At 43.1% G+C, this 20,220-nt stretch overlaps 1 protein-coding gene across 3 annotated transcripts in view; it reads right to left on the reverse strand.

Annotated features, from left to right (window-relative positions):
• LOC118360139 (adenylate cyclase type 6-like) overlaps positions 1-20,220 on the reverse strand; it is an 85,894-nt gene that overhangs the window by 18,836 nt on the left and 46,838 nt on the right. For all 3 annotated transcript variants that reach the window (XM_035739325.2, XM_035739323.2, XM_035739322.2), the window contains 15 exons: positions 8,511-8,660; positions 8,074-8,195; positions 6,936-7,047; positions 6,563-6,690; positions 6,247-6,405; positions 5,747-5,888; positions 5,318-5,455; positions 3,372-3,400; positions 2,745-2,892; positions 2,361-2,458; positions 1,965-2,052; positions 1,596-1,712; positions 1,171-1,329; positions 895-1,070; positions 499-567 (listed from right to left, as the gene is read on the reverse strand). In XM_035739325.2, the coding sequence (XP_035595218.1) occupies positions 499-567; positions 895-1,070; positions 1,171-1,329; positions 1,596-1,712; positions 1,965-2,052; positions 2,361-2,458; positions 2,745-2,892; positions 3,372-3,400; positions 5,318-5,455; positions 5,747-5,888; positions 6,247-6,405; positions 6,563-6,690; positions 6,936-7,047; positions 8,074-8,195; positions 8,511-8,660 (1,835 nt within the window). The remainder of the gene's footprint in view (positions 1-498; positions 568-894; positions 1,071-1,170; positions 1,330-1,595; positions 1,713-1,964; positions 2,053-2,360; positions 2,459-2,744; positions 2,893-3,371; positions 3,401-5,317; positions 5,456-5,746; positions 5,889-6,246; positions 6,406-6,562; positions 6,691-6,935; positions 7,048-8,073; positions 8,196-8,510; positions 8,661-20,220) is intronic.

The following is a 20,220-nucleotide window of genomic DNA, read 5'->3' on the forward strand; positions in this document are numbered from 1 at the left end:
TCTTGTTTTAGTTGAAAATGGAATGTTTTGCAACTGTTTGGACTAACAATTACACATGCTAGATGCAGGCAAGAGTGTGCAAGGCGGTATTGTTTGTGTCACTGTATGTCACCTTGATTTCTCCAATTTGTCTATCGAACCTGTGCACCTACATTGCAAAAGTTAATTTGTAGGCTAGGTTGTAGCAACCCCATGATGGGTAGGTATACTGTAGGGGAACCTTTAGTATCATGTACTGTAGTAGCCTAAACCTATTGCTGTTACACTGAGCTGGGTGAATGGAATATGAGGCCATGCTCATAAAATTAAAATTGGTCTCCTTAATCTTGATTGGCATGAACTGCCACTGTAATCAATCAATCACGATCCTGGCTGAGGTCGGAGACAGAGGGAGGAGGGACTTAGTCTAAGAGTAGACACGCACACTAACATGGACATGGTAACAGTACATTGACCAGAATACTTAAAGAGAAGACCAAAAGATAACAATGAACTTACCACATCTCTGTAACTGTTTCATTGAAACTAGGAAACCAATCTAGAGAGTCATTCAAAGGTGTGAAAGAGCTACGGGCAAAAACAAAACACAAATTGATTAAATACCTTCAACACTTGACAAGACATTTGTGCATTGAACACCACAAAGGTAGACACAAGTTCACATTGACTAGAATTGTATATTTGCGCTCTTAAGCTTGTATTGTGGACTGCAACGTGATTCAACCTGCCTTGAGTACCATGGTCAGGGTTGGCACTTTCGGGACTATTCCATGCAACGTTATCAACTAGTGCAGCTTAAGTATTTGAACAAAAACAAATACTACTTGAACAAATACTATGAAGTGGGCGAACAGGCCACAGTTAGTGCCAGGGTGTGTGTGTGTGTTAACTTACAGGGTGTTGGCGGTGAGCAGCAGGTCTGCGTTGTCGAACAGGGCCACCTGGGGCCACTCCACCAGCAGCAGGAAGGTGACCTGGATCAGCACCATAAGGGCCAGCTTGCCTATACTGCTGATGTGGAGGAACACACTGCAGGCCAGCAGGGTCAGGAGAACACTGTAGCAGAAATACTGGAGGAAGAGAGGGGGGTGTAGCAAGTTCTAACAATGTAATTACATACAGTATTCACACCGCACTCACACCACCCACTAGCGTCCCTGCTGGGCTCACCTCAGGGAAGTGGCATGGCATGGGCTGGCTGGGGCACAGGGTCAGTCCGTCCTGTGCCGACTGTGTCAGGTTGTGTAGTAGACACAGAGTCACCAAACTGGAGGACAGGTTACGTTCACGCACCACACAGTCCACCAGGCCCTCTCTGTCACAGGTGAACTACAGGGAGAGATACACATGTCAACCAACAGAGAAACCCAAACCCACGGATGTCAAACTTGAATTACTACCGTTGCAGGCACTATCGGAAGAATGATTCACAATGTTCGTGCAACACGGCGCTCTATCATCTTCTACTGATAGCTTGTCACAAAAAGCTATGCCACAGTACTGTACAGCTCTTTAAAAAGGAACCGTTTTTATGACCTGTAATTCAAACTACACTGTTATTGTACATGAACGGGAAAGCAAATAGTGGTCCCTACCATGTTCACGAAGGCAGACATGAAGAGGAGTATGATGGTGAGGACCCCCACCAGGGTACTATTGGTACGAGACTGGACGATCTTCTTAGTCAGCGTCTGCAATGCAGCCGGGAAGAGCTGGGAGGAGGAGAGGGGGGCAGGGAGACAGAGAGCGAGAGATACAGAAAGAGAATAATTCATCTTAGTCCTCCTCTTAGATTAAAAGATACAGCCTGGGATCTGGGGAATATGTTTGATGGTCCTTGACATTCTATTTACACGTGGATTCTTGAGGAATATAACGCATCATCTAAACAAATGCCAACTTTTGGCTACATTGCTATGAAAGGGTGATAAGACGATTAGAAAATGGTGGCCCTTGTCCCGTACCTTGATGCAGGAGTAGATGGCACAGATGAAGAGGATGTTGACGAGGATGATGAAGATGCTGATGTAAAGACCCAGCATGAGGGGAGTGCTGTGGAGAAAAAGAAGAAGAATACATCTTACCGGGAAGTCCCATACTGCACCAAATTCAATTTACCATTAGGCTACTATTTAGTACATTACTACATGAATTCAGTATGTTGTCTTTGATGAGGTTTAATACGGTTAAAAGGGCTGTCCCTTATCTGGCTACCCCGTAGAGGTTCAACCAGACCAACCAGCAGCCTAGTTTAGTTCCATGCAGGTACAATTAGAAAGGTTAATGAATACAAAATAAAATATACACTTAAAAATTACAATGAGAAGAGAGGTTAGATATAATTCAAGATATTGACTTACTGGGGGAAAATGATGATCTGGATGAAACAAATGAAGCAGAAGACTAACAGACCACAGGCCACGTAGCCTCCAAAACGATCATCCACCTTCTTAGAGTACTGAAAACATCACCGGGAGAGGGAATAATACAATTAGCGGTTGTGTAACTATTAGCTGCGGCAGCAAGCTGTTAACACAATAAGGAGGACCACAACGGGAGAAAAATCCTTTAGGCTTTACTGTGCTTTCTTTATCATTTTGTAACGTATGTGATGTCTCCTGGTCTGGAGTGGGTTTATATGTATTGTCATAGTCAAATCGATCAAAAAATGAATCATTGACTCAATCAACAAATCACAACGCATCATGCTGAATTTAAGCAGTGTTAACATTTCTCCTCTAAACCTTCTTCTCCAGGTCTTTAGTCTGGAAGGTGAGGAGGAACTTCTTGACGTGGTCTTTACGGAGTTGGTCGATGCTGCGGGCGTCAATGGCTCGGCCCAGAAACTCATCCACCTCATCCTCAGGGTTCAGGGCCTCTTGGGCACAGCGGCTACAAACAGGGAGACAGGACAATAGACGCGGTCATGGAGACAGACAGACAAGGACAACAGACAGGGTCACGGAGATAGAAGCACAAATCAAACAGTATTTGAATTCTTAGCCTGTTTACAGATGTGCAGACGTTATACTTTTGAGACTATTCCATTCCATCATAGGCATTGCTCAATCAAGCGGTTTATTGAAAGAAAACAAATACTATTTGAACCCAGGCCTACCTCTGTGACAGGCAGTGATTAAGAGCCAATAGGGAATTAGTGCTGGACTGACTCTGACCCTCTAAAACCAACAGTCTGCTCTAAACTTAGCTCCAACAATAACTAACAGTGTGCCAATCAGTCCCCAATGGGCCAATGCCTACACTACTACATTAAACACACACACACACACACAAACTGGCCAATGCCTACAACAACACAGAGTACACACACAGTAACCCGATAACAACTACTGGGCCAAAATAGGACTCACTTGTCTTGTCTGGATGTTTCATCGATACCCTGGGAAAAGTGAGAGGAAGACAAAGAGAGAGAGCGAGAGAGAGAGCGAGAGAGAGAGAGAGAGAGAGGAGAAGAATGGATGAGAGAGAGAGAGAGAAAGAAAGAGGAGAGAGAGAAGAATGGATGAGAGAGAGCGATGTTTTAGACACATAGCCAGTGAAAACCAGTGTAACCAAGCCAGTGAAAAACACATACCGCCAGACTCAGACATCTGCACAGTTAATCCCTGGGAGCCAGACTGACATTTTAATTAATGCTGTAGGATTAAAATTACACCGTCCTCCCCCTGGGCAATACCCCTCAGAAAAGAAGAGAGAGTGAGGGGAAGGGAGGTAAATGAGAAGAGGAGAAAAGAGAAGAGAAGGAGAGGAACAAGATGACAGAGGTTGAGAAGGGGAAGGGAAGTGACTTTGGAGAGAGGGTGAGAAGAAGAGGAGAGAGAAGAGGAGAAGACAGGTGAAGTGTCGGGTGTGAGGAAAGAGAGGGGAATGGAGAGAGGTTGAGAACAGGAAGAGAGGAGAAATGATCATGGAGATGCAGCCCTGCTAGACTGATCAGATCTGAAGCATTGTTGTTGTGAATCATATCAGAGTCAATAACAAGTGTTAGGCTAGCTGTCTGCCACTGGCCACTAACTTCCATTGGGTGTTGGGTGGACATTAAAGGGGCAATCTGCGATTGAAACAATAACAAAGGGTACACCCTGCCTCGGTTTTGGTAAAAAGCTGAGGGATGGGCCTGGAGAAATGTAACCACAAAAATTCATAGCCAGAGCTATTGATGCAAAGACTGACCATCCAAGATATCGAAATGATAGTTTTGTGCATATTTTGAGGCTATACAATGTTTGTTTACATTTAATTTGTTTACAAACAATGTGGTAAAACAAGCTTATATTTTGGGTTATGATGAGTACGACAGTTGAACTGAGCTCATGAGGCATTTATAAGTTATATTCCTCAAGAAGAAATTAGTATATATATATATATATGATTAATGTATAACTTAAAAAAATGTATATAGCAATTGTGGATTACCCCTTTTAATCACAGCGGAGCTGTGTAACTAACTCCCACTTGTTGCGATGGAGTTGGATCTATACTGATCGAGACACGATTTCAGTTTTCCATTGGCTGTTTTAGAGGCTTGAGGCTTGTAATTACGCACATGATTAAAGCTTAGGTTGCTTGACAAAAAACATGAACCATTTTATGTCCGTAAAGTCATGCAGTATAATAAAATGTAAAAAATCACAACAGCTGTGATGGAAACAGGAAGTTTTGTTACAATTTTATAAATGTTCGACAGATAATTTGTTTGTTGGTGGAGTCAAGTGATGGTGTGGTCCTCCCACTAACACTCGTAAAACCATGCAGTTTATTAGGCTACGGATGATATAAATGACGAGCTTCACAGGGTGGTGAAAGTGCACGGTGATGAGCTTGATGCTCCGTTTCGAGGGTCTTGTTCTGGTGAGACAAATCAAAACATTCTCCCTCTTATCCATAATCATCTCATCATGTAGACTAGCCTACCCGCACTATCTGCAAGCTGTTAGCTAGAGTGCACATACTGAAACCAGAGCAGGCACATATGCTATTTAACGCAACAGTTTTTTGTGACCAAACTATTAGCAAGAGTTGAAAATGCGACGGAAACACATTGAACTTTAGATTTTTTTTTATTCGGTACATGTGAACTTAAGCCAAAAAGTACACCACGTAATCACGCACTGATTTTCTTTTATCCGCAACAAGTCAGTTTGGTGGAAATACCTCTGGTGGGAAAATGCACATCATTTTCTCTTGACGCAGATTTGAGAATATTCACGTGCAAATCTGTCGCCAATTGGATGGAATCCTAGCTATATAGAGCAACCATTTGCTCTCAGACCATTCCAGGTCATCAGTTTCTCACCATCTGCCTGAAGACCTTGGAGTCCTTGGTCCTGGAGAAGCGTGTGTCGGGTACCCAGCGTGGCATCAGGCCCTCAGTGGAGTTGGCGCGTACCCGCTGCATCATGGCACTCTTGGCCATCGCTGCCTTCTCCTCTTTCTGCAGGGAGGGAAATGACCACACCAATAGACCTTATTCACACTGGACATTTGAAAGTTGATACATTTTTTTATCCCCCGCAAAAATTCGACACTATTACCAACATAGATTCTGACAGAGATTTCGAACAATACACATTCTTTTTGATAATTCAATGAATAATCAATGATAAGTACCATCCAGGAAAAAAATCATTTCTGTGATCTGAAACTGACAATGGACAATAAACGATTATTTTTCCTCGTATAAATGGGGAAACGATTGATTTAACTCGTTAAATAAACAACAGACCCTTTTCTGGCTGCACCCCAGCACCAGGAACGTCTCGATGTTGTTCTCCTTCAGATAGGCGTTCCTGTCCCCTCCGAACCCCGGCTCCACCTCATAGTCCCCATTCAGGTACTGTAGGGTGGCCTTGGTGATGTGGATACGCCTAGTAACACACACATGCACACAAGGTCAAGGGGTCACATTGACACAGTACATCAGAGGACATTTTGAATCTCAAGGACTGCAATACCAGCAAGAGTGTAATCAATACTAACACTTTATTATGATGCCCCACATCTAGTTAGATTTATTGTATTATCAAGCGTGTTTTATCCTCTATTTGTGCTTAATTGTGATGTGTCTGAGCCATATGCCTGTAAGCCAAAAACAAATGTTTATTTTTTTACCAAAAAATTGACAATAAAGGCTTGAACTTGCATGCTCAACTAAATGGTTAGCAGTAGATCAAGTGCAACCCTATAGGAGTTTTCTATGTTGTGTTGGTGGTGGGAGGGGCTTACCCTGCCGCACCCCCTGCCTCCATGTGATTGGCTAGAGTGACATCGTTGGACCATACGTCAAACTGCCACTTCCTGAGTCCCAGCACTCCACAGTGGACCCGGCCGCTATGGATACCCACACGCATGTTCACATTGACCCCTGTGACCTCTCTCACCAGCCTGCAGGGAGACAAACACACACACACACAGTTAGACACACAGACACTTGCACAGACACACACACACCGAAAAAACCCTGTTACGATAGATTCTAGACAAGCCAAAATGTGCTTCTTACTAATTCAAAGTAGGTTATTCATTAGTGTGTGTGACTCACGAGATGGCCTCTATCATGTCCACTCCCATCTCCACACAGCAGTGTGCATGGTCGGCCCTGGGTTCAGGCAGTCCAGACACACAGTAGTAGCAGTCTCCAAGGATCTTGATCCTCAGACAGTGGTTCTCCTATAGGACACACAAACGTGCCGCAAACACAGGTTCAGGGTCAGGATGTAGTTCATACGTAAAATGTTAAATGTATTATGGAGCATGACACAACACAAATGTAAGTGGCCAGTAGCCAATGAATTACACGTCACTATGGGCGATGCAAAATTCACAATTTAAAAGTAAAGAGTACATCTATAATATGTTTGAAATCTGACGCACGGGGTTGAAGTGACTGATTATATGATGTCTTAACTGCTCACCGAAGCTAGTTTGTCGAAGCGAGCGAAAAGTTCATTCAGTGTCATGACCAACTCTTGTGCGGTGCATTGTGATGCCAGGCTGGTGAATCCTTCGATGTCTGCAAACAGTATACTGTTGGATGGAGAGAGACGGAGAGAGAAAGAAAAACAGAGAGAGAGAGCGAGAGAGACAGCGAGAGTAGGAAAGATTGTATGACAGAGGGAGAAAAAGAGAGAACGAAAGAGGGAGAGAGAGAGAGAGAGGGAACAGGGAGAGACAGATCAATAACCCATCATCAGCATGGTCATGTGCCTACAAGCCTGTCTGCTCCCTTCCTCCATCTCTTGTTGAGATAGAGAGCCATTTATTCTGTTCTATATGAGTCCAGCTTTTCGTCTGGACTCATATAGGTCACCTTCAGTCCTCCCTCCCTCCCCAGTGAAGACATCTCAGCACGATTCTCATTTTCTAACTTGTGGTATTAATTACAAGGAAGAGGAAAAACAACTGGAATATTGACACTTCTAGTGGAGAGATGACAGATGGCGCTGTTGCCCTCTTGATCAATGTTCTGACTCAATAATAATAATAATAATAATAACAACAACAACAACATGACGGAAGACATACCGATAGAGAGAGACTGTCTGAGGAGTTTCACAGTGTTAATTCAACACATCTTTATGGTGATTGAATAGAGTTTAGACTAATATCTGGGTCAAGAGGCTGGTGGTATTAGAGCAGGTAGCCCAGGGTCCACAAAACATCTCAGAGTAGGAGTGCTGACCTAGGATGAGTTTAGCGTTTTAGTTAATACTTAATAAGATAGCATGGAATGATCCTAGATCACTATTCCTACTCAGACACTTTGTGGATATGGGCCCAAGGCATTACTGGCTTTCATATGCTTGCTTCCTCCATCCTTGTTTCCTCAATTCCTCTAAAAGTTCATCGGAGGTAGCAGTCCCAGGGAGGGACCTTGGATCCTTTCCTTTAATGTGCTTTAAGAGGATTTGAGGAACTGTGGCAGTTTTGTCATTTGAGCCAATACAGATGTGTCACATTTTGACCTCAGCACCACTGGTTGCGGAAGAGAGTGAAATGGTCAGTGTGTGTCCATGGTTACGGCAGAGGGAAAGAGTGTGTGTCCATGGTTACCTGACGTTGTCATGTTTCTGGATGTAGATCTTGTGGAACATCATATCTTCCTTCTTGGCGTTGATATCTGCCTTCATCTCCATGGCAACGTGCCTCGGAAGCACCGACAGCAACAGACGCTCCTGGAGAATGTGTATGATAGACAGAGAGAGACAGAGAGAGAGAGAGAGAGACAGAGACAGAGAAGTGAGAGAAAAGCACTCAACCCATTGCCTTTCATGTGTTTCAACAGCTAGAAACCTAAATGAGTCACTGCCTTGAGTGCCAGTCATTCGTTGGAATACTGCGTGGGAACATGTTTAGAGGCATTGGGTTCAGAAATACTCTATATTGTTGACCCACAATAATTTGAAAATATAGTTAGGTCAACAAGTGTTATGGCTTGTGTAAATGAATGCCCGTATGTGTGTGTGTGTGTGTGTGTGTGTGTGGCCTACCTGTTGCTGATTCTCTCTCTGTAGGTAGAGCCGAGCCTGGATGTACCCCCTGGTCTCCTGAAAGGCCTGTCTCTGTGATACCTCAGCGGGGTAGTGGGTACAGATACCTATCATGTTGGTGCACAGGAAGATCAACACGTTGGCACTCAGCTGGAGGGGAGGGAGAGAGAGCGAGCGACATGTAAGGTTACACACTTCATAATGTTATCATCCGTTCCCACTGAGCTAGAGGAGAGAGGGAGAGAGATATTGAATTATGATTGACATGCGGTGTGCTTTCTGGCACCACGTAACTGACGTAGTCGTCCAAGTGGGCGCCCCTCCATTTTGATCGTAGCAAAGGAGTAGCTAGCTAGCTACCTACTACGGAGTCCACGGACCGCAGTGGCTTCGCTCAAAGTTAAATCCGAGGTCTACAACGGATAAGCCAGAGACAGCGAGACACCTTGATGAGACCGCGCTTGCTGCCTGCCTGCCTCCGGACCTTTTCTTACCGCTTGACCACCTCCCTCAGATGACCACTCAAGCCATGAACTTTCTAATGATGTTATGTTGTTATTCTTGTGCTTTGAGATTCTTTGAAAAGCGCTACCTTTGAAGTTGAATAAATGTATGATTATTGTTACAGGTTGATTAGCTATTCTGGTTCGGATGAATGTTTCTACATGTCATCTATGTCCTGTTGAATTGTTCAACATAGTTTTTCCTGGCAATGCAAGTACTTTTGTCATGCCAATAAAGCATTTTAGAATTTGAAAGAGAGAGAAGAGTGATGGAGAGAGAGCGAGAGAGAGGGAGAGACAAGAGAAAGGGAGGTGGGAAGAGAGAGAAAGAGAGAGAGAGAGAGAGAGAGAGAGGAGAGAGAGAGAAAGAAAGAAAGGAGAAATGTAAGTATACACTCTGTGGTGACAGAGTGAACCTGGTGTGACCTGGGTGAGGTTGAATACGACATTCACCATCACCATGTCATAAGACTTACAGCACGAAATCTAGACATCTAATCCAGAAATGTCTTGATACACAAATGAGGTATGATATACAGTATATGGTCAGAGAAGATGAGAAAAACCTTGTGTCTTTCCAAAAGTGGACATTCTTGAGATGTCTTCTAGGCTATAATTGGGAAATCGGGATATCTACCCATTTTTTGGGAAAATCTATACATTTCCTGGAAAATCTATACATTCCCCTTCATGCTGGTAAATGTACAGATTTACCGGGGAATCTATATATTTACAGGTGTTACTGGGAATTGACATTTCTGTAACTAAACACAACCTGGAGTAGAGGGTTTAAACCTACATTGACTGTAGGTTACAATACAACATTATAGACCAAGTGTGTGTACCAAATGGTGCCCTATTCCCTATATAGTCTCTGGTATAGCTGTCCCTCCCTTTCTCATACTGTTCATAACCTTATTGTGACTGGTTCAGTGATTAAGTGGACATCAATAGGACAACAGTATGTTGCCTGTCTGTCTGCTTCCCTTATTGGATCTGACAACGCATCAAAACACAACTCATAATCACAGACAATACAAAGACATGGGGTAAGAGACAGAGAAGGCCCACGTTTCTTCCTTACTCCACTAGGCCTCTGTACAGATAAGACACTAGGAACTGATTGAGAGAGGAGGCTCACTATTTCTCGCACTGTGCACATAGGCAAAATGCTAGTCTGATTTGCTTAAATTCACAGACGCTTGTGTTTTCAGACACAGCGGCAGTGGGGAAGAGACTAGGCGAATGTGAATTGTATATGAGCGCGCTGCAGCAAAACACAACCGCATTGTAGGCTTATATGCACGGGCTGGCTCAAATGAAGTTTAGATGTTTAGCCTACAGTTAGACTAGACCAACACAACAGCATTAGGCTAGCTAAGTGAAGTTTAGACAGTTACAGTTAGCTTAGCGAGGTCGTTGACCTCGAGAACATTCCTCTACAGGCAACACACACCCTCTACAGGCAACAAGCCAGTGTCTAAGTGATTTTGTCCACATCCAATGGTTTACACTGAACACACATGACTACAAGCTCTCTCTCTTAGCCTGGGAAAATAGCTTGACCCCTGACCAGAGGACAGACTATTTCATCACTAATGAGAAAAAGACAGACAGCCTCAGACCCTGGCTGAAGCAGACTGTATAACAGCCAGATGGCCATGTTGTTGTCTGATGGAGATTAATGAAGGAAATGACTTAGAGACTGACTGGTGTGTTCTGCTGTTCTCAGAACAACATTCTAGACCAGTTCCATAGAAGTTCTAAGGCCATTCCTTTTATGGACTCTGCTCTCCTCAAAGTGAACAATAGGGTATATTTTGGGGGGGGCGTATCTACTGGACTATCAGAACAACTAGTTCCATAGAAGTTGTATAGAACTATTGCAACTGAATCAAATCCCACACAGATGGCAAAGTGGTGTGCTCTGTGCTCCTCAGAACATTCTGGAACACTTGGTCTTAACAGACAAGATTCTAAAACAGCCAGGCTTTAGGCTCAACTATTTCCACTAAATCAATCAAATGGCATTACCAAACATGGCAAGTGTGCAGCACTCAAAAACGCAGCGCAGACTCTGCTCAAAGATCAGAGTGTGAAGTGTAATACAATACGCTTCAAGTTTTTTTCAATTGTATATTATAGCCGGAGGATAGTGCGCCTCTACTGCCGTATTTGACATTTATAATTATCTCCGACATCAGTACCAGCATATGTAAGTCGAAGCTGGTATGTAGCCAAACATGTTTGTGGGTCTGTGCATTCGTCTTGTGTATCTGTGCATTCATACACCCACTGCATACTTCCTTGCATGTGCGTGCTTTGAAAAAGGGGCCATTCACTTCATTGGATTCTACTGATAGTGTCTAGTACGTCTTCGTCTACGATTGCGAGGTGAAACAGACGTGTAGCTACTGTAGTGTGACTTTGCTCAAACGTGACTTGTGAAGCACCCATGTCATCTTTATGAAGACTTAATAAATGTTTTTATAAAGCCTATACGTTGTAGTTTGTTTATAGTGGGACCAGCAGACGTGTAGTAGCCACTGAGACGAGACAAAGAATAGAGAAGTATTGGATGTTGATCCAAAAAATACATATGTTTTTAGTCTTATGTATGGCTTACACATGGTAGACAGTATATGTGAACATAAAGTAAATGGCTCAGTAGAATAGAATAAACACTTGAACATAAGTATAATACAGGAAGGCACAATTTATTGTCCAATATTTACAGTTGAAGTCTGAAGTTTACATACACTTTGGTTGGAGTCATTAAAATTTGTTTTTCAACCACTCCACAAATTTCTTGTTAAAAAACTATAGTTTTGGCAAGTCGGTTAGGACATCTACTTTGTGCATGACACAAGTAACTTTTTCCTACAATTGTTCACAGACAGATTATTTCACTTATAATTCACTGTATCACAATTCCAGTGGGTCAGAAGTTTACCGACACTAAGTTGACTGTGCCTTTAAACAGCTTTGAAAATGCCAGAAAATTATGTCATGGCTTTAGAAGCTTCTGATAGGCTAATTGACATAATTTGAGTCAATTGGAGGTGTACCTGTGGATGTATTTCAAAGCCTACCTTCAAAACTCAGTGCATCTTTGCTTGACATCATGGGAAAATCAAGATAAATCAGCCAAGACTTCACCATGGGACCACGCAGCCGTCATACCGCTCAGGAAGGAGACGCGTTCTGTCTCCTAGAGATTAACGTACTTTGGTGCGAAAAGTGCAAATCAATCCCAGAACAACAGCAAAGGATCTTGTGAAGATGCTGGAGGAAACAGGTACAAAAGTATCTACATCCACAGTAAAACGAGTCCTATATCGACATAACCTGAAAGGCCGCTCAGCAAGGTAGAAGGCACTGCTCCAAAACCATCATAAAAAAGCCAGACTACGGTTTGCAACTGCACATGGGTACAAAGATCGTACCTTTTGGAGAATTGTCTCTGGTCTGATGAAACAAAAATAGAACTGTTTGGCCATAATGACCATCATCATGTTTGGAGGAAAAGGGAGGAGGCTTGCAAGCCGAAGAACACCATCCCAACCGCGAAGGACGGGGGTGGCAGCATCATGTTGTGGGGGTGCTTTGCTGCAGGAGGGACTGGTGCACTTCACAAAATAGATGGCATCATGAGGGAGGACAATCATGTGGATATATTGAAGCAACATCTCAAGACATCAGTCAGGAAGTTAAAGCTTGATCGCAAAAGGGTCTTCCAAATGGACAATGCATACTTGTCAAACCAAGCATACTTCCAAAGTTGTGGAAAAATGGCTTAAGGACAACAAAGTCAAGGTATTGGAGTGGCCATCAGAAAGCCCTGACCTCAATCCTATAGAACATTTGTGGGCAGAACTGAAAAGGCGTGTGCGAGCAAGAAGGCCTACAAACCTGACACCGTTACAAAATCCACCCAACTTATTGTGGGAAGCTTGTGGAGGGCTACCAAAAACGTTTGACCCAGGTTAAAAAATGTAAAGGCAATGCTACCAAATACTAATTGAGTGTATGTAAACTTCTGACCCACTGGGAATGTGATGAAAGAAATAAAAGTTGTTATAAATAATTCTCTCTGACATTTCACCTTCTTAAAATAAAGTGGTGATCCTAACTGACCTAAGACAGGACATTTTTACTAGGATTAAATGTCAGTTATTCTGAAAAACAGAGTTTATAAATGTATTTGTATCAACTGTACAATGTATTGTATCAACTGTACATGTGTTTTGGGGAAGGGGAGATTGGGGAAAAGTGAAAATGTGCAGTATTCAGCACTAATACTGAGTCCGATAGCAGAAGATGTGTGTGTAGCATGAATGTGTGTGTGTATGTGTGTGTGTGTGTGTGTGTGTGTGTGTGTGTGTGTGTGTGTGTGTGTGTGTGTGTGTGTGTGTGTGTGTGTGTGTGCGTGCTAAAGAGTGGAGAATCAGAATAGGTGGTCAGTCCAGTTCAAGTGTTCAGCAGTCTGATGACTTGTAGAAAGAAACTGTCTCTGAGACTGTTGGTACCAGGCCTCATGCTCAGCTGACTTAGGAAGTAGTAACACTGTTGTGTCGTCTTGACAAGAGTGGTGGTGTTGTTGGTCCAAGTCAAGCCCTCTGTGATGTGGAACTTATAACTCTACTGCAGTCCTGTTCCCTCCTCTGCATCCGAAAGGTCGACAATCAACTCCTTTGTTATGCTGACGTTGAGGGAGAGGTTGCTGTGGTGGCACCGCAATGCCAGTTCACTTACCTCCTATAGGCTGCCTCATCGTTGCTGGTTATCAGGCCTACTTTATGATGGAGTTTGTGTCATGCAAAGCCACACAGTCTTGGTTGAACAGGGCTTATAAACTGGGCAGTTTGAGCCCTGAATTTTGATTGGTTGAAAGCCATGGTATATCAGGCCGCATACCTCGGGTATAACACAACTTTCAGTTTTACTGTTCTCATTACGTTGGTAAGCAGTTTATAATAGCAATAAGACTCCTCTGGGATTTGTGATATATGGCCAATATACCACACCTCCTCGGGCCTTATTGCGTAAGTATAGCAGAGAGCTGAGGTCGCATCCGTGGGGGGCCCCTGTGTTGAGTGTCGAGGAGGTGTTGTTGCCAATCTTCACAGACTGGTCTGCCCGTCAGAAAGTCCAGGATCCACTTGCAGGGGTTTGTGTCCAGACCCAGAGGTCTGAGCTTGGTGACGAGCTTGGAGGGAGCAACAGTGTTGAATGCTGAACTGTAGTCAATGAACAGCATTCTCACATAGGTGTTCCTCTTGTCCAGATGTGTTAGGGCCATGAGAACAGCAATGAAAAATGGCATCTTCCATGGATCTGTTGGAGCAAATTGGAGTGGGTCCAAAGTACCTGGCATGCTGGACTTGGTGTCCCAAATGGCACCCTATTCCTTATTTAATGCACTTATTTTGAAGTGGTTTACTCGAGTGAAGACCTTGTTTGTGTGAAGATGGCAGGTTGGAGTGCTCTCCTCTCCACAATGTCACTAGACCTGAGAGGAGGTTTACAGTGTATACAAAGAGACAGGCCAGGTTCTGTGTTGTTACAACAATACAGACAGAGGCAGACTAACAACCTGACCCAGTACTCTGAAAAAAAGTGTGTGTGTACTCTGAACAAAATATCTATCTACCATCTCAAGACAGTGGCAGCAAAACCACTCAATATGTCATTGCTGTACTATTTGCTAATGTTGAACCAACCAAATTTAATTTGGGACGATCAGCACTGTTTAACTGACCTGATAATAAGAACTCTACTGTCTGTGTGGTTTGGGCTGTCCATTTGAAAATGAATTAACGTAAACAAATGGTTTACATATGTGTCGGACAACAACAAGTCCTGAAGGGACATTACAGGAAATTCTTCAGATAAACAAGTGTCCTGAGTGGCGCAGTGGTCTAAGGCACTACATCGCAGTGCTATCTGTGCCACTAGACTATCTGACACGGTCGCCGGGTGCACGGTGCTTCCTCCGACACATTGGTACGCAGGGCTTCCGTGTTAAGTGGGAATTGTGTGGCTTGGTTGGGTTGTGTTTGGGGAGGACGCACGGCTCTTGACCTTCGCCTCTCCTGAGTCCGTACGGGAGTTGCAGCGATGAGACAAGACTAACTACCAATTGGGGAGAAAAAGTGGTAAAAGTAACAACAAATTGTCATATTCTGAGATGTCCAGGAAGGGAGAGCGCTCTACTACTTCCAAGCAGCATTATGATGACACAGAATGGTTGATAAGAACCAGAGTACGTGAACGGAGAGGAGCAAGTATGTGCGAGGAGTTGAGCGGTCAGAAATCCCGCTCATCAGTCATGGAGCGGTGCTTGTGCACCATTCCAGCACTCCTTGTCCTTTCCAACCGCTCTGCTAAAAACTGATCAGCATTCACAGGGAGGGGGGGACTGCCTCTTCAAATTTGAGACATTCATTAAAATCACAATTTTGACCAATACCCATCTATTTTTGTGACTACCATTTGGTTTCAAAGTATTGAAAACTAACCATATGATTTGAATTAAAAGAATTTGAAAAAACATGAAAAGATGAATGTAAGGAGCACTCATCATTTAAAATAGGCTACATGTCATATTAAACAGCATATAAACAGTCTAAATAGGTCAGGAGCCAGACAGGGAGCCTAAGAAGGAACGAAAAGTATTTTTTTAGGCTATAGTATTTCAAGGCTATTGTCTACAAAGAAATACATTGTGAAACATTTGCGAGTGCGAAACACTAGGCTGGTAGGGAGTCAGGGAAATTAAGCACTCAGCATTTAAACAACATTTTATTGTATTAAATCATTATAGTCCATAAATTGTGCATATAGGCTGTGACTTACTTAGAATGAAATACAAATGAAACAAAATGCCTTATTTGGCTCAGTCTACGGTGCCTTTGAAATCATTTTTAGAAACACGAGTTTGGCCAGAGTCTGTGGCTTCAGGCTCAAGCGATGGTGCCTGGAGAGCAGGTCAGCAGTAGAAAATATCCTCTCCACACTTGCAGAGCCAATAGGGATGCTAAACACCCTTTTGGCCTCTCTTGCCAGACTGGGCACGGATAGAGCTTTCGGGATACATGTCTTTTCAGATCCCACAAGGATTCTTTACATCACCACTCTCCCTCTGTTGCTCTTCATCTTTGTAAGTCACCTTGATTTTGCACCTGCGTGTTTTATCAGCTGTTTCTTTCTGAAAATATTTAGCAAACGTCATGACAGTAGATAAAGTAAGGGGTTATAGCAGCACACAAGTAAACTACAAATGCATACTGGGCCGGGCGTGTCCCGCGCTCGTGAAGTGAGCGCTACTGTAGTAAAATTGGAGGAGGTGAGAAAGCTAAAGCTCCAGACATTGGGAATCTCGCTCTGTGCAACAGTCAAATTGGGCACGCTCTGCTCCTTGCTCCTCTCACCTTTCTCAAAGTGTTCATAATGCCAGGCTAGGCTAGTAACTGAAAAGGTCACTGGTTCGAATACCTGAGCAGACAAAGTGAAAAATCTGTTGATTTGCCTTTAAGCTTAATCCTAATTGGCTCCAGGGGCCCCGTATTACCAAGGCTGACCATGTAAAACAACACATTTCCCCGGACCTACAGTGGGGAGAACAAGTATTTGATACACTGACGATTTTGCAGGTTTTCCTACTTACAAAGCATATAGAGGTCTGTAATATTTTTATCATATGTACACTTCAACTGTGAGAGACAGAATATAAAACCAAAATCCAGAAAATCACATTGTATGATTTTTAAGTAATTAATTTGCATTTTATTGCATGACATAAGTATTTGATACATCAGAAAAACACAACTTAATATTTGGTACAGAAACCTTTGTTTGCAATTAGATCATATGTTTCCTGTAGTTCTTGACCAGGTTTGCACACACTGCAGCAGGGATTTTGGCCCACTCCACCATACAGACCTTCTCCAGATCCTTCAGGTTTCGGGGCTGTCGCTGGGCAATACGGACTTTCAGCTCCCTCCAAAGATTTTCTATTGGGTTCAGGTCTGGAGACTGGCTAGGCCACTCCAGGGCCTTGAGATGCTTCTTACGGAGCCACTCCTTAGTTGCCCTGGCTGTGTGTTTCGGGTTGTTGTCATGCAGGAAGACCCAGCCACGACCCATCTTTAATGATCTTACTGAGGGAAGGAGGTTGTTGGCCAAGATCTCGCGATACATGACCCCATCCATCATCCCCTCAATACGGTGCAGTCGTCCTGTCCCTTTTGCAGAAAAGCATCCCCAAAGAATGATGTTTCCACCTCCATGCTTCACGGTTGGGATGGTGTTCTTGGGGTTGTACTCATCCTTCTTCTTCCTCCAAACACAGCGAGTGGAGTTTAGACCAAAAATCTCTATTTTTGTCTCATCAGACCACATGACCTTCTCCCATTCCTCCTCTGGATCATCCAGATGGTCATTGGCAAACTTCAGACGGGCCTGGACATGCGCTGGCTTGAGCAGGGGGACCTTGCGTGCGCTGCAGGATTTTAATCCATGATGGTGTAGTGTGTTACTCATGGTTTTCTTTGAGACTCAGCTCTCTTCAGGTCATTGACCAGGTCCTGCCGTGTAGTTCTGGGCTGATCCCTCACCTTCCTCATGATCATTGATGCCCCACGAGGTGAGATCTTGCATGGAGCCCCAGACCGAGGGTGATTGACAGTCAATTTGAACTTCTTCCATTTTCTAATAATTGCGCCAACAGTTGTTGCCTTCTCACCAAGCTGCTGTCCTATTGTCCTGTAGCCCATCCCAGCCTTGTGCAGGTCTACAATTTTCTCCCTGATGTCCTTACACAGCTCTCTGGTCTTGGCCATTGTGGAGAGGTTGGAGTCTGTTTGATTGAGTGTGTGGACAGGTGTCTCTTATACAGGTAACGAGTTCAAACAGGTGCAGTTAATACAGATAATGAGTGGAGAACAGGAGGGCTTCTTAAAGAAAAACTAACAGGTCTGCGAGAGCCAGAATTCTTACTGTTTGGTAGGTGATCAAATACTTGTCATGCAATAAAATGCAAATTAATTACTTAGAAAATCAAACAATGTGATTTTCTGGTTTTTGTTTTAGATTCCGTCTCTCACAGTTGAAATGTACCGATGATAAACAAATTACAGACCTCTACATGCTTTGTAAGTAGGAAAACCTGCAAAATCGGCAGTGTATCAAATACTTGTTCTCCCCACTGTATCTGGTTTATGTGAAAATACAACTTTTTTTTTTCCTTCTCGGTCATATTTGTCCAAACAAAATCCACTTAAAAAAACAAACAATCAACACGCACCCCCAAACTGAAAAACGTTGACCAAAATTACACATTTAATTTGCAAAATGCATTTAGACATTAAATACATGACACAAAATCATCTACTTCCAATGAAAAGAATTTCAATCAATCGTTACATAATGGCCCAATAAATACTATCACCCTAACATGGTTAACCTTCTTTTATACAGTAGGTCTGTGCCATTTGTTGGTAGTATAATTATAGTATGACCATAAAAGGCAAGTAAACATGTCATCACATCATGGGCTGTATTAGTGTTTCCCAAAACGATGTTTTACCAACGATGACCAAAGCATAGAGAATGTCACTCAAGAGCATGAATATCCAGAAACAAAAGGCTTCATTTCACCTTTTTCCATTTTGTACCTCACAGATTCACTGATGCTGTACGTTATTTTCATCAACATTACACTGGGTGTTTTCTTCTCGCAATGCAGCGAGGGGGAAAACAAATCTCCCTGTATTCATGCTTTTGGCAGTCCTCTGCAGTGATGCACAGACAACCGGCAATCATTGCGTCCTAAGAGGGACATCTAGTCATGTGGACCGTAATCATAACTTTTCCACCTGCACGCAGAGAAGAATTCCTCGGTTGGATTGAGGAAATGAGAGTAAGGAGAGAGAAATTGCATCATCATTCGTGGGTGGGCTGCAAACGATTCAGTAATCAAGACGGGAGTGGTGGAACGCAAAATTGTCCAATATGACGACGAAGCGGACATGTCGGGCCTCACTCTATGGTGCAACGCATCAAGAAATGTGAGGAGACGACGTGTATTTTATGGGCAAACTGAAGGTATGTGGCAAAGAACACCATGGCTGAAGACGGAGGCACACAGGGTGATGTTTGCATCCCTTTGCCCTGGCACCATGTACGGTGGTCCTCTTACCAATGAGGTTCCTCCCTCCTCTCCTTACTTTTGAAATGCTGAAGTCGGCTTCATCCACATAAATTAATGTATGGGGTGTTGCATTTGGCTTCAAGCTCCATTATTCTCTAAAATAAAAATACAATAAAAGGAACAATATTTATGTACAGTGCCTTCGGAAAGTATTCAGAGCCCTTGGCCTTTTCCACATTTTCTTACGCCTCTTCTAAAATTGGTTTAAGTAAATAAATAATTCCTCAGCAACTACACACAATACCCCATATAATGACAAAGAAAAAACAGAAATAGCTTATTTACATAAGTATTCAGACCCTTTGCTATGAGACTCGAAATTGAGCTCAGGTGCATCCTGTTTCCATTGATCATCCTTGAGATGTATCTACAACTTATTCTACAATGTATTCAGACCCCTTGACTTTTTGCTCATTTTTAGGTTACAGCCTTATTCTAAAATGGATTAAATAGTTTTTTACCCCTCATAAATCTACACACAATACCCATAATTGCTCAGTTTAGCCGGGGGGCCAGGTCTAGGAAGAATCTTGGTGCTTCCAAACTTCTTCCATTTAAGAATGATGTTGGCCACTGTGTTCTTGGGGACCATCATTGCTGCAGACATGTTTTGGTACCCTTCCCCAGATCTGTGCCTCGACACAATCTTGTCTCGGAACTCTACGGACAATTCCTTCGACCTCATGGCTTGGTTGTTGCTCTGACATGCCCTGTCAACAGTGAGACCTTATTTAGACAGGTGTGTGCCTTTCCAAATCAAGCCCAATCAATTTAATTTACCACAGGTGGACTCCAATCAAGTTGTAGAAACATCTCAAGGATGATCAATGGAAACAGGATGCAACGGAGCTCAATTTCGAGTCTCATAGCAAAGGGTCTGAATACTTATGTAAATAAGGTATGCTTTTTAGTTTGATAAATTTGCTAAAATTTAAATAAAATAAAAAAACGTTTCACTTTCTCATTATGGGGTATTGTGTGTAGATTACTGAGG

This window comes from Oncorhynchus keta, chromosome 27, assembly GCF_023373465.1.
Source record: "Oncorhynchus keta strain PuntledgeMale-10-30-2019 chromosome 27, Oket_V2, whole genome shotgun sequence".
Taxonomy (NCBI): domain Eukaryota; kingdom Metazoa; phylum Chordata; class Actinopteri; order Salmoniformes; family Salmonidae; genus Oncorhynchus; species Oncorhynchus keta.